At 35.4% G+C, this 12,312-nt stretch overlaps 1 protein-coding gene across 2 annotated transcripts; it reads right to left on the reverse strand.

The window, feature by feature from the left end:
- Nucleotides 1–4,892: 4,892 nt before the first annotated feature.
- Nucleotides 4,893–9,501, reverse strand: LOC116110617 (proline-rich receptor-like protein kinase PERK15). Of its 2 annotated transcripts, XM_031396838.1 has the most exons (10): nucleotides 9,405–9,501; nucleotides 9,089–9,356; nucleotides 7,984–8,475; nucleotides 7,627–7,713; nucleotides 7,448–7,518; nucleotides 6,965–7,041; nucleotides 6,699–6,846; nucleotides 5,991–6,149; nucleotides 5,384–5,712; nucleotides 4,894–5,262 (listed from the first exon to the last, which is right to left on the reverse strand). In XM_031396838.1, exons 1-9 carry the CDS (start codon nucleotides 9,444–9,446, stop codon nucleotides 5,404–5,406), a joined length of 1,653 nt encoding a protein of 550 aa, XP_031252698.1. In that variant the 5' UTR covers nucleotides 9,447–9,501; the 3' UTR covers nucleotides 4,894–5,262; nucleotides 5,384–5,403. The 2 variants fall into 2 exon arrangements, with proteins under 2 accessions (XP_031252697.1, XP_031252698.1); XM_031396837.1 differs by having other exon boundaries at nucleotides 4,893–5,262; nucleotides 9,089–9,501.
- Nucleotides 9,502–12,312: the final 2,811 nt, after the last annotated feature.

Genomic DNA, 12,312 nt, shown 5'->3' on the forward strand with positions numbered 1-12,312 from the left:
AATTAAGAAAACACAATCAAATAGGTCATGCTTCAGGATAACAAAAACCACAACAAACTTAATCTGTCTCTATTATCAAAAATTAATGATATATCATTAATTTTATTTTAGTCAAATGATATATCATTTGTTCATCATAAATTAATGAGCCTGATAATAAATAGAGCATTATATCGTGATTGATCACAAACTCTTTGTTTTATCATTACACACTTAAACTATCCTTTAGTACAGGATTATTCAAAATATGATCTCATCAAACCACATACACTAAACATTCATGGTACATCAATGGAAGTAGTGTATAATATTTTAATTGACCATCTTGCATTTCTTTCTAATCTCTCCTGAAGACCCTGTAAGAAAACAATAAATTAATAAAATATTTTTCCAAACCATTTGGTTCGGCATCCTTTTCTACTTTTCCTCCTTAAGAGACCAATAAATTCATAAAATATTCTGCCGAACCATTTTGTTTAGCATATGACTATTTTCTTGAATTTAATTTACAGTCTATGCAAAGCTTGAACCAACCTGATTTCCACAATAGAAAAAGTAACAAACATGTAGATTTTGATTTCATAGAAATAACGAACAAACTTACCGAGAGTTACCTATCTCATGTGGAAGGCTCTGTATCTCCTATTCTCCTTGAATCCCACTTTAGAGTTCGCGTTCAACAATCACGAGCTCCCTATGGTCATCTTCTTCTATTTTTAATTCTAAAAAGCCGTAGACACTAAATTAAAATGAATGGTTCAGTATTCATGTAAAGAGCATAGTCAGATGCCAAACCATTTGGTTTGGTATTTGATTATCTTCTTTAGTTTAGTTTACAGTCTATGCAAAGCCTGGGTTGCCGTTAATCAGAAGTCGAATCATCTGACTATCTTCTTTAGTTTAATTCGTAGTCTATGCAAAGCCTGAGTTGCTGTTAATTGTTTACCGGAGCTTGAACCAACCTACTTTCCACAACAGAAAAAGTAACAAACTTCATTCTAAAAAGCCATAGACTGTAAATTAAGATGAATGATTCGACAATTATCTAAAAAAACAAAACATATGTTTAATAAGTAGGTAGACCCTTTTAACTGCCATAAACTTCTAGCTCATTTTCGAGATTTTACATTTAAAACGCCATCTCAGCCGTCCAATTCAGTTTGTAAAGCTGACAAAATCATTATTCTTTTTAATTATGATTATCTGATAGGCCCGACGCCCAAGCCTTCTTCAGAAAAATTTGTACATTTAATCACTGCAACTTCAATAAAATATTTTACATTGAAACTGGGATCAATTTTATTATAATAAATAAAGTTAAGGAAATACACTTTTAAAGAGATTTTGCTACGTTTTTATGTCCAGCTGCTTGCCTCCGCCAATGACCATCCCCTCTAGCTTTTATTACACTACTCTGACTCTTACTTAACTTTGTCATTTTCTGTGACTTTTGATTTTGTTTTTCAATCCTTAATTCTACTTTAATTAATCATTGTTCGATGCTCCTCGATAGATACAAAAGTTAGATCCAACAATTTAAACACCAATAAGACCAACTCATGACAAACACAAACATGTTGCTTACTCTTATTAACTTTTCCCTTCTTTTATTTTGTTTTTCCTCCCTAAGAAAATAGTAAATTGTTAAAATATTATGCCAAACCATTTGGTTTGACATCTACCTATTTTTTCAATCTTTTTAAGTCTACTTCAATTAATCACCGTTCGATGCTCTTCGATAGCCACAAAAGTTAGATCCAACGATTTAAACACCAAGAAGGCCAACTCATGAAAAACACAAACATGTTGCCATTAATTGCTTATCGGAGCTTGAAACAACCTACTTTCCACAATCAGGAAAAAAAAAACCAACTTATAGATTTTGATTTTATAGAAATAACAAACAAACTTACCTGGATAAGTAATTTGATAGTGTCAAGGGGGTAAACAAAGTAGTGCCTAAGGCCACTGAACCGACACTAGCAATGACATGATTTGCAAATAACTGCTCCTATAACATAACCATTGTTATGCCTAAAGAATACAGGGCTGACGTAAGGTCTAGTCAGCATACAAAAATCAGAGCATAGGTATACTCGCAGCCGAGTCACGTGAGGAAAGGAGCAGCATGCTCCTGTCAGTACAGTGGATGCATGCCAGACCAGTCAAGAGCTAGAAAACTTCCACGTGTCCAAATTCTTGCACCAAATTACGTAAATCACTATGGAAGGTGGGCAATGGGACGTAAAGGAACACCAACTCACAGATTCAGTAATGATAACTTTAATCCATCACACTATAAATTGAAGGCTCCTCTCTCATTTGGGGGATTCGTTTATTCTACTTTTGATTAGCTACTCTCTCTCAATAATATATAGTATTTTCTCTCTTGTACTATCATTTTGTAAGTCAGTCCGTTAAAACGACCTAACCTCTATCATTAATACAAACATCAGTGGACATAGGACTTGCTTCTTTGGCATCCGAACCACTTTAAAAATTGTTCTCATTGCATTTACTTTCATTTTCTCTTACATTCACATGTGTCTCTTGAGCTAGCTCAGCATTTCACACATGCGTTTCGTTGGTGTTAAAATCACGTATCAACAACCATCAGCCCCACAAATCAAACAACAAAATCAACCCAAAAATCATATCAGATTCTCAAATGAGTAATTACCAACTGTGATACTCGTCTCTGTTGAGTAGTAAAAGAAAAGGGTAAAGTGGGTGAGCTTGCCACATAAACACTGTTATACACATGGCTTAAGTACCTACAACAAACAAACAAGAAAGTCTCCTCTACTCTAGTACTCTTAGCTTGAGGGATTGGTGGAATCTCCTTAAAATTAGTAAGAAAAGCAAATTTACTATGTTTAGAAGAAGCCAACCATGTCCCACCAGCCGTTTCATCTTTCCCTCTTAGAATCTTTCCTCCTTCCTACCACTAAAATGGTATGGTAGGCAACATGTAGATATTTAATAATGTGAATGTGAAGCGTTTAGGTTGACCTGGATGTGAAGGGGAGGAGTGGAGGTAGTGGAAGAGGAATCTTGGAGAAGACATTTAATGTGAAATTATAAATGAACGTGAATGTGAATGTGAATGTGAATGTTGAATAATATTACATTTACATCACTCTTTTACACCATATTCGTTACATCATAATGTGGTATATGCCACAACCACATAAATTTTTAATTATTTTAAATTTTTAATATTATAATAGAATTTATGTGGTCGTGACATATACCACATTATGATGTAATGAAAATGGTATAAAAGAATTGTGTAAATATAACATTACTCGTGAATGTTTGGGTCATTGTGAATGTGAAAGGACATTCATCGTTTTATCTCTTGATAAATGAAAATATTTATCGTATATAACATACAACGTATAAGATCCTTATATTCACATAAATTTATCCGAATATAAATGACAATATTTATTGTCAATGTAAAACAAACAACAATCAATAAGATTATTAATATCTGTCATTAATAACAAACGTCAATTACATTACACCACATCTACTATCAAATCCAACTCATCAATCTATTCCATGACCAATAACATCCAGTCAAATGTTCATAATCTAACTCAGCACCAATCAAATGCAGTCATCTGTAGGACAATCTTCTTATATTACAAAATGAAGGAATTCTACATCTTCAAAATGACCATAATACAGTCTATGCCTTAGGATTTTGTGTGTGTGTGTGTGTGTGTGTGTGTGTGTGTGTGAGGTTCAAGTAAAAATATCTCTATCGGTAAGGAGATGATAAATTGTACCTATTTGATATCCTCACATGATAAATTAAACTTATTATAACATTTTCTAAGGAGAGGAAAAATAATCTTTTTAATTTAAAATTTTAGAAAAAATAAAATAAGAGATATAAGGAATGGAGAGAAAAAATGTCAAATCAAAAGGAGTGGTTTAAAACTCAACCGAAACTCGGTAAAGTTGCCGAGTCTCAAGTTGACCAGTTTGATCGACGGTCAAACCTGATGACAAAAAAATTAACCCTTAAAAATCACAATGAAGTCCATATAGGTTTGAAATTTAGTAAATACACCCCAAATACAAATCAGTCGACGATTGGTTGGCGGCAGAAACACCCCAAATGGAACTCCAATCGTCCCTTGAGCCAATTTCCCTTAAAATATACCTAAGATTTGGTTGAAATAGGTTCGATTTCAACCAGATCTCACCGACGCTGACATCAGCATTCTAGGCTAGATCTCATCGAAGTCAGCGTCGACAACCTACCCCAAAATTACTCCCCTCTTCCTGCCAATTTTGTTTGATTTCTAATCGATTTATTTACCGAAAATCAACTTCGTCGCCACCATTACACCCACAGACACTTTCTCTTCAAAAGCCCCAACATCCCGACCTTTAATTATTCGCAAATCATCATCTGAAATTCTAGGGTTTTGCGTAAATAGAAAAAATGTAAATTGACCTGATGAAGCTTCCAAGTCTCCATTAAACCGGTCAAGCCAAGCCAAGTTTTAAAACATTGATCAAAAGTATTAGTTATTAAGATTAAGAGATATTATTTTATAAAATTAAATTAACTTTAAATAATATTATAAATTTATATGTAGATTAAAATTAATTAATATTCTACATGTAAATTATAAATTAACTTTAAAATAATATTATAAATTTATATGTAGATTCAAAATTAATTAATATTATAAATTAACTTTAAATAATATTATAAATTTATATGTAGATTAAAATTAATTAATATTCCACTATTCATACATGTAAATTTAAAAATGATATATTGAGATAGATAAATCATTGCATACCCTCGATAAACTTAGCTTTTTTTTTTTGTTTTTTTCACAAATCAATACATAAACAATGTACATATGTAATGTAATACATTACAACATTTAATTTGTCTGAAGATAATCATCTCTATCACATTTATATATTGCTACTCAGCGGAACTAATCCAGTTTTAAACATTCTATTCATATACAAATAATACTAGTATTGATCTACTTAAAAATTGCCTTTTCCCCATTCTCCAACTATTCATTTCAGAGCGCAAAATGCCACAGCTGCCTGCGTCAATTGGGATTTGCGAATCAAGAAACAATGAATTTTCCCTATCGAATCGTTTGAGCTATTCAATTTCAGCCGAGTTGTTCTGAGTATAAAAACTTTGATATCGTGTGAATAAAGTGCGTTCGTCTTGTCCAAACTGATATTTTCTTCCTTTTCCAATTTTATGCACTGCACCAATCAATGGAAGACATGTCTCAATTTTGTTATTGGTTCAGACTTTCTCATATGTGGGATGTAAATGTCGCAAACAATGCAAAATGGGAGGGGAACCAGTAAAAATGAGATTTACCAAGCTAATGATAATCGCCGTCAAGAGCTTCGATTAGCAAACTTGGTGTCTTTCTCTGCTTTCTGCGGTTCCATCTCTTGGGTAGTTTGCTGGCCTTCAGTACTTGAACAAGATTGGTTTGGACCGTCATCGCTCGTCTGCTCACTGAATTCACTACTACCCAGGTCTAATATTTCTAGTGCCGCCTTCCTGGATTTCTTCATGTCTTCCCTGTATTTAATTGAGTTATATTCTAAGCTTCCATATGAACCATATACAGAGCTGTGTCCCGGTGTGATTCCGTCATTCAGATCTTCCAAAGGCATATTTCCTTCCAATGCTCGAACTATCTGCTCATATGGGAGTTGCAAAGGGGTCACAGGACAGCATAGGGTTCAATATTCCGATTCAATTCCAAAATCAGTTTTGGTTTTAATGAAAGTCAATTTGTCAAACTACTGGTCATTGGAATCAAATATTTGATTATTTTGTTAACTTGCCGACTTTGAAATAGATTGAGACTGAAAGTGAAATTGGTTACTCTGTAACAAATGAAAAATAACTTGATTATACTGAGAGAAGCTTGAGAAACTTATTTAATTAGAGCTAAAGCAGTTTGTGAAAGTACCTGGCTCATTCGTGGACGACGCCTTGCTGAATGATGGACAGAAGCAGCAGCACAAGCAACCATTCGAGCCATTCCAGTGGAGTCATACTCCTTCAACTTTGGGTCAACAAGAGGCCCAAAGTTGCCCTCTTCCAAAGCTTGAGCGAGCAAAGGTTTTGCCTAAAATTCATAATGGTTTCAGTAATTTTTCCTGAATAAACTTTTACAACTAAGAGACGAAAGGCCCCAGCCTTCATCATGTTCCATGGAATATGTAGAAAAGGTTTCACTTCATTGTTTGTACAAGATTTTATCCTCAGTACATATAGAAATACAGCATCTACAAATAATTATCAAGGCATCCAAATTGCATAAGAAGACATCAAAGGTTTTATCTAGTGAGAAAATTTGCATGTGCTTATCAGAGTTACATGCAGTTGGAAACTCAATCTCTTTCTGCAAAAGTTCATACTTATTCTGCCTTAACAGGCCATTATCTAAATTTATCCACTGATCATGGACCGTGAAAGTAATGAATCAGCAAAATCCCTGATAATGAACAGCAATAAGACACTGCCACAACTATTAATTATTTTCCAAGTTTTATAAGTGACTTGTCCCCTTAATATTTCTCCAGACTATCTATGACCACGAATTTCCTAGAGGACCTGCAACAATATAGATTTAGTCCTGTTAAACATACTGGAGCTCATTTAAGAGAATACATACCCAGTCAACCATGCTATCATCATCAAAGGAAGGATTTCTGTGAGAAGGCCGAAGCCCAGTAATCAACTCCAGTAGCAGAACCCCAAAGGAGAAGACATCTGATTTTTCAGTGAGCTTCCCAGATGCAGCATACTCCGGAGCCAAGTAACTGCATTTTGGTGATTGTTCGTGAGAGGTGACAGAGAGGATTGGTTCAAGACAATATAAGTAATTGTATTTGGTGAATGCTAGCAAGGTAGTTATTCACAAATGAAACAAAATGTTACCCAAAAGTTCCCATAACTCGAGTAGAGACATGAGTATCAGTATCTAATGAATACTTAGCAAGTCCAAAATCAGCCACCTGAGTGAAAGAAACAAGTAAATTCATTCGACATAATGTTACAATCAAAGCAGGTTAGAATTGGAGCACTAACATTGACATGAATGTGACTTCTAGAGTCACATGCAGTCTGAAATAACCAGCATGCTTTTACCACACCATAAAAATGTCTACTACTTGCAATGTTTAAGGAATCTTAGAAAAACATCCTATAGCAGCTAAAACTAAGTTTATCTTCAATTTAAGAGCTTGTTCCAATAATTTTTAAGGGAAGAAAACCTAATAGTGCAACGGCCAGTGCGCTTCAACCAGTCAAGAACATTTTTGCAGGTATGGTTCAAGTATCGAGAAAACTGTTACACATTTATGATATATCTTAAAGCTTACAATGATAATGGGAAAACATCAAACCTATTAATCATCGTACCTTTGCCTCAAAGCTATTGTCAATAAGAATATTAGCACACTTTATATCACGGTGTATAATCCTGGGTTGACCTGAAGATAAATTGGTCTCAAAAAGAGTGAATCTTCAAGAACAACACCTTGAATATCACAATTTGCTTAAAATTTAATATGAGAAACTAGTATTGAAAGAATACTCACAGTCTTCATGCAGATAGGCCAATCCTCTGGCTGACCCTAGAGCAATTTTCATTCTAGTTGGCCAGTCCATAGTTGGTCTTCCATCTCCTAAAAATGATATTCAACTATGATGAGACCAGAGTATCACAGTTGATAAATTTCATTCTATTTTGGTAGAAATAGTTATGCTTGTTTCTTAAGAACTTCGTATAAGGAAAACTAAGTTAATAAATTCAATTGCATGCAACGGGTATAGCTATAATATTGCACCAGGAGAATTTTGAAAGGATGAAAAATTGAAAGATTAGAAAATTAGGAATTTGTGAAAAAATTTCTTGTTCATCAAAGCAACAGAACCTAATCACAGAAAGCGCTAACCATGTAAATGAAATTCCAAGGTTTTATTTGGAACAAACTCGTAGACAAGCAATCTATGGACCCCAGAAATGCAGTATCCAACCAGAGTCACAAGATGTCTATGATGGACACGACTAATGATCTCAACCTCTGCCTGAAACTCACGCTCCCCCTGTCCACTGCCAGCTTTGAGCTGTTTGATTGCTACCACTTTCCCATTAGGAAGGACTCCTTTATGGACATATCCAAAGCCTCCCTGACCAAGGAGGTTTGCATTAGAGAAATTGTCTGTTGCCATCTTTAGCTCTTCATAAGTAAATGTGCTCTGCAAACTTCCAGGACTAACACCTGGGGAAGGCGGTGGGAAAGGTTTATCAGCACCCAAACTGCCACTCGCTGAAGGAGCTTTGCCATCAGTGGATACAGGCACTGGGGTCGGTGCAATGCCAGGGGGTGGAGTAGGCTTTGGCAGCATAGGTCCTTTGTAATCAGTTGGTGGAGAAGAAGAGTCATCTGGAAAATTAGAAGACCATAAAATAATATCAGCAGGCATGGTTATACTAAATGCCACAATACAGTAAGTATAACTTAAGTGAAAGATTTTAAATTAAATCAGGTTAATTTAGAATATACAAAATGAAGCCATGTTCAGCATTCGAATGGCATCAATGAATCAACCAAAAGCATAAACCCTAACTGATAAATGCAAAACTAAAGCAACTGGAAAAAAAAAAAAAAAAAAAAAAAAATCAAATACAAATCAAGGTCAAGCAACTCAGCTCTTCCCATTAAGCAGGAGATAGTAGCAATGCTTCCATAGCACCACTCTATTATTCTCAAGTACTTCTAATTTTAGCCGAAGTAAACAAACAAATTGCTGAAACAAACCAAATAAACACCAAAAGCAAAAACGAATTAAATATTTCAAACCTCAGCAGCTTCTAAACCAGCACCTAAAATTGAACTCAACAAACCAGAAACCTATAATTAAAACAGCATTTACTAAATAATAAAAAATCACAAAGTTATTAATGACCATTAAATGATCCTTCATTCAATTATACAACAACAGTCAGCATTATAAGTTCTTACATAAACAACTAGAATTTGTATAAGGTAAAATTACTTTTGGGCCCCTGTTGAGGAAGATTTTGAGCTGCAAGCTTCCGCTTTCTCCTTCTGTAGAAAAGGACGAAAATGCCCACAGCAGCTAAAACAATTGCACCGCCTATCACCACCCCTACCACAAGCCCCGCAATCGCCCCAGGAGGCAGGCCATTAGGAGCCGGCAGCGTGACGGGAATCTCCGGATTCGATCCATTAGTTGGAGTACTCGCCGCCGGAGACGTAGAGTTGGTCGGTGGAGACGCTGAAACGGTACTGTTAGTGGGAGGAGAAGGAGACGGAGGCGAAGCAGTGCCGTTGGTGGGAGGTGGCGGAGGTGGTGACGCGGCAGGCGAAGGGGACGGCGGCGACGAAGACATCGCCGGACAAAATCACCTGTAAATTCTTTTTGTTGATAAACACGAGGTTTTTGTCCTCTTGTCTAATGATTGAGTGTTTTAGACTTTGAAGGAGAGGAAAAGAGGTTCGTACGCCTCTACCCAATTGACAAAACTGGTGCCCAAGTACCGATTTCCTGGCGTCAAGAGAATAGGTGTGTACCTCGTAAACGTCTCTTTGATAGTTTATAACCGTTGTTTATGAGAGGTTTGAGAAGATAGAATACTTGATGAAAAGGTGGAGGAGAAAGTTGATAGGGTATTAAAGTGGTTGAAGTGCAACCTCAACATAGAAGAGAGAGCAAAGAGTAAGCACTTAATATCTCCTTACATGGCAGTAACGTATGGAAAGAAGAAAGAACGAAAAAATGAGGAAGTCCATGAAAGTGGAGAAGTGAAATGGCAAAGGGTAAGGAGGAAGGCAGAGGAGGTGGAAGTAGAATGGAAGAGGGTGAGGAGGAAGGCGAGGAAGTGGGATAGTGAAGGAAGGAGGGTGAAGAGGAAGTGGGAAAGTGAAAATAGAGGAGTTAAAGGTTGATTTGTACAAGTCAATAGATAAGGAAAAGAAAAAAACTATCTATGCCTATTACAATGAGAAAGGAAGTGATGGTGTGTGTAAGTGCAAGACCGGGGATTATCCCTAGGAGTGGTTTAAAAAGATGTTGACAATGGGAAATGGCTTGTAACGCCCACTTTGAGGTATGTCATTTATATATGCTTATTGGCCTATGTTGTTCGTTTGTCCTTGGTTAAGTTTGTATATTGTGAATAATGCTTGGTTGCCCTGAATTTGGTGAAGGATTGGCGAAATTAGAGAATATAGACTTCACCGGGCGAAGAATAAGCCTAGTCGCGGCAACGTACGCTCTGTAATTTTCATTGGGGCGAAGAGCTGGCTGAATTTCTTGGGAAGTTTCTAGAGATTTTTCCATAGGATAAAGACCATTCTACACCTAAGTGAAGAAAAGTGGGGAGTGAAAAGTAAAAAATTTCATAGAGAATGCATTGGAAGTGGGGGTGTATTTGTAAAGAATTAAGTACAAGATGGAATTTTCAAGAAGTGTAGGGCAAAATGGGAAAGAATGTGTATTTATTTAGATAGTAAGGTTTATTTTACAAACCTCTCCATTCTTTCAACCCCTAGACCACTTCCACTCTCCATTTCTCTCTCTTTTCATCAAATTCCCAAGGAAGATTTAAGGTCTTTTTGTTGGATTTTGATAGAATTTGATCCTAAGCATCAAAATGTAAGGATTCTTGTTATAAATATGAGATTGATTTGTGTAAGTGTTGAATTGTTATAAAGTTTATGCTTAGGGTTTGAGAGAAAGACAAGTCTACCAAAGATAGAGGGATTCTTGTGGACTTACTCAAGCACATGGTAAGTAAATCCAACCCAAGCTAAGCTTCAAGTAATCAATTTGTGTAGAGATTTTATATGCATGTATATGCTTATAATTTTGAGATTGATTATTGAAAGAGGTTTGATGAGTAGATGCTTTTTATGAGTTGATTTAAGCCATGAAAGTGGAGTTGATATTATGGTGACCAAGTGTAGTTTGGTTGAATTTAGAAAGAATTTGAGTGAATTTGAAGTGTGTTTCCTGACAAGGTTTAACTTTATTATAGAGGAGTTTTACTCCAAAATGGATGGTTGAAGAAGAAGTAGAAATTTACTAAAGAAGTATTTGGGTATCATGCATGTTGTTTGATGAAATGCCTAAGAGAAGTGCATGTATGAGTAGAGAAAACCTTACTTTGTGCAACATTACATATTTGCATTACATGTTTGCACTAGAAAGAATTATAAGCATGACCTCCACTCTATATTTACATATGTAACTTTAAAGAAGAATAAAGAATTTTAAGAAATAAGAGAAAGAAGAAAAGAAAAGTGCTAAGAGAAAAAGAACAGTTATTGCGATGAAAACCCGCGGGTGACAGAAGAAGAAATTCCCCATACACACCCCCTTAAGTGAAGGCCTAAGAAGAAGAAGAATTTGTACAGCCCGTAAGATTGTATGTGGATAGGGTTGTACCAAGAAGAAGTTCCTACATGTACGCCACCTTAATTGAGTGGCCTAAGAAAAGAAAGATTTGTACAGTCCACAAGAGTGTATTAATGAGGACTGTACTCACTCACACCGGCCAGGGTTCCGAATCATGCATCAATCGAGTCCGATCGGCAAAGAATATAAAAGAATGGAAAGAAGAAAATAAAATGAAAAGCATGAGCAAGCAAAAAGAAAGAAATAAAAGAAAGAGGAAGCAGAAAGAAAAGAAACAGAATAAGAAAAGAAAAGAACAAAAAAAAAAAATGCATTTCTTTGAATTACCGCATGTGCATCTCATCCATGCATGTTACCATGATTTCCATCATGGTTAGTGAGAATAAGAAAGAAAGAATGGTGAATAAAAAGAATAAGAGAAATAGAAAGAAAGACAAAGAAAGTTAGAATGGAAGAACTGTGAGAAGTAAAAACAATAAAAAAAAAGAGAGAAACAGTGAGAATGAAGAAAAAAAGAATAGAGTAAAGAAAGAACTCACGAGTAAGTTGTGGGATGTCAGAGTAAGGATTTACTTATTGAGCCATTAGTGCTCACCCCGTTTTCTCCTTATTTTACAGAATATGTGAGAAACAGTCGGAGGACTTCGAGAAGCGGAGAGACATGGCATTACTATTCACCATTATCAAGTTCTTGTATATTTTATTTTGCTATGTACAGAATAATTTTATAGGACTATATGTTAAATAAAAAAAAAAATTTGGGCCCATTATTTCATATGATATGTACATATGTTTTTCATAGTAAATTTCCTAGTATACTAGTTGAAAGAAGTTTTACA

The sequence above is a fragment of the Pistacia vera genome, unplaced genomic scaffold, assembly GCF_008641045.1.
Source record: "Pistacia vera cultivar Batoury unplaced genomic scaffold, PisVer_v2 Contig609, whole genome shotgun sequence".
NCBI lineage: Eukaryota > Viridiplantae > Streptophyta > Magnoliopsida > Sapindales > Anacardiaceae > Pistacia > Pistacia vera.

Excerpts from the sequence above, each read along its gene's own strand:
- LOC116110617 (XM_031396837.1), bottom strand. The coding sequence starts at position 9,446 with ATGTCTTCGTCGCCGCCGTCCCCTTCGCCTGCCGCGTCACCACCTCCG. Across the intron at positions 7,519-7,626 it reads GGCCTATCTGCATGAAGACT|GTCAACCCAGGATTATACAC; the intron begins GTGAGTATTCTT and ends ATTTATCTTCAG. Across the intron at positions 6,847-6,964 it reads CGAGTTATGGGAACTTTTGG|TTACTTGGCTCCGGAGTATG; the intron begins GTAACATTTTGT and ends ACCAAAATGCAG.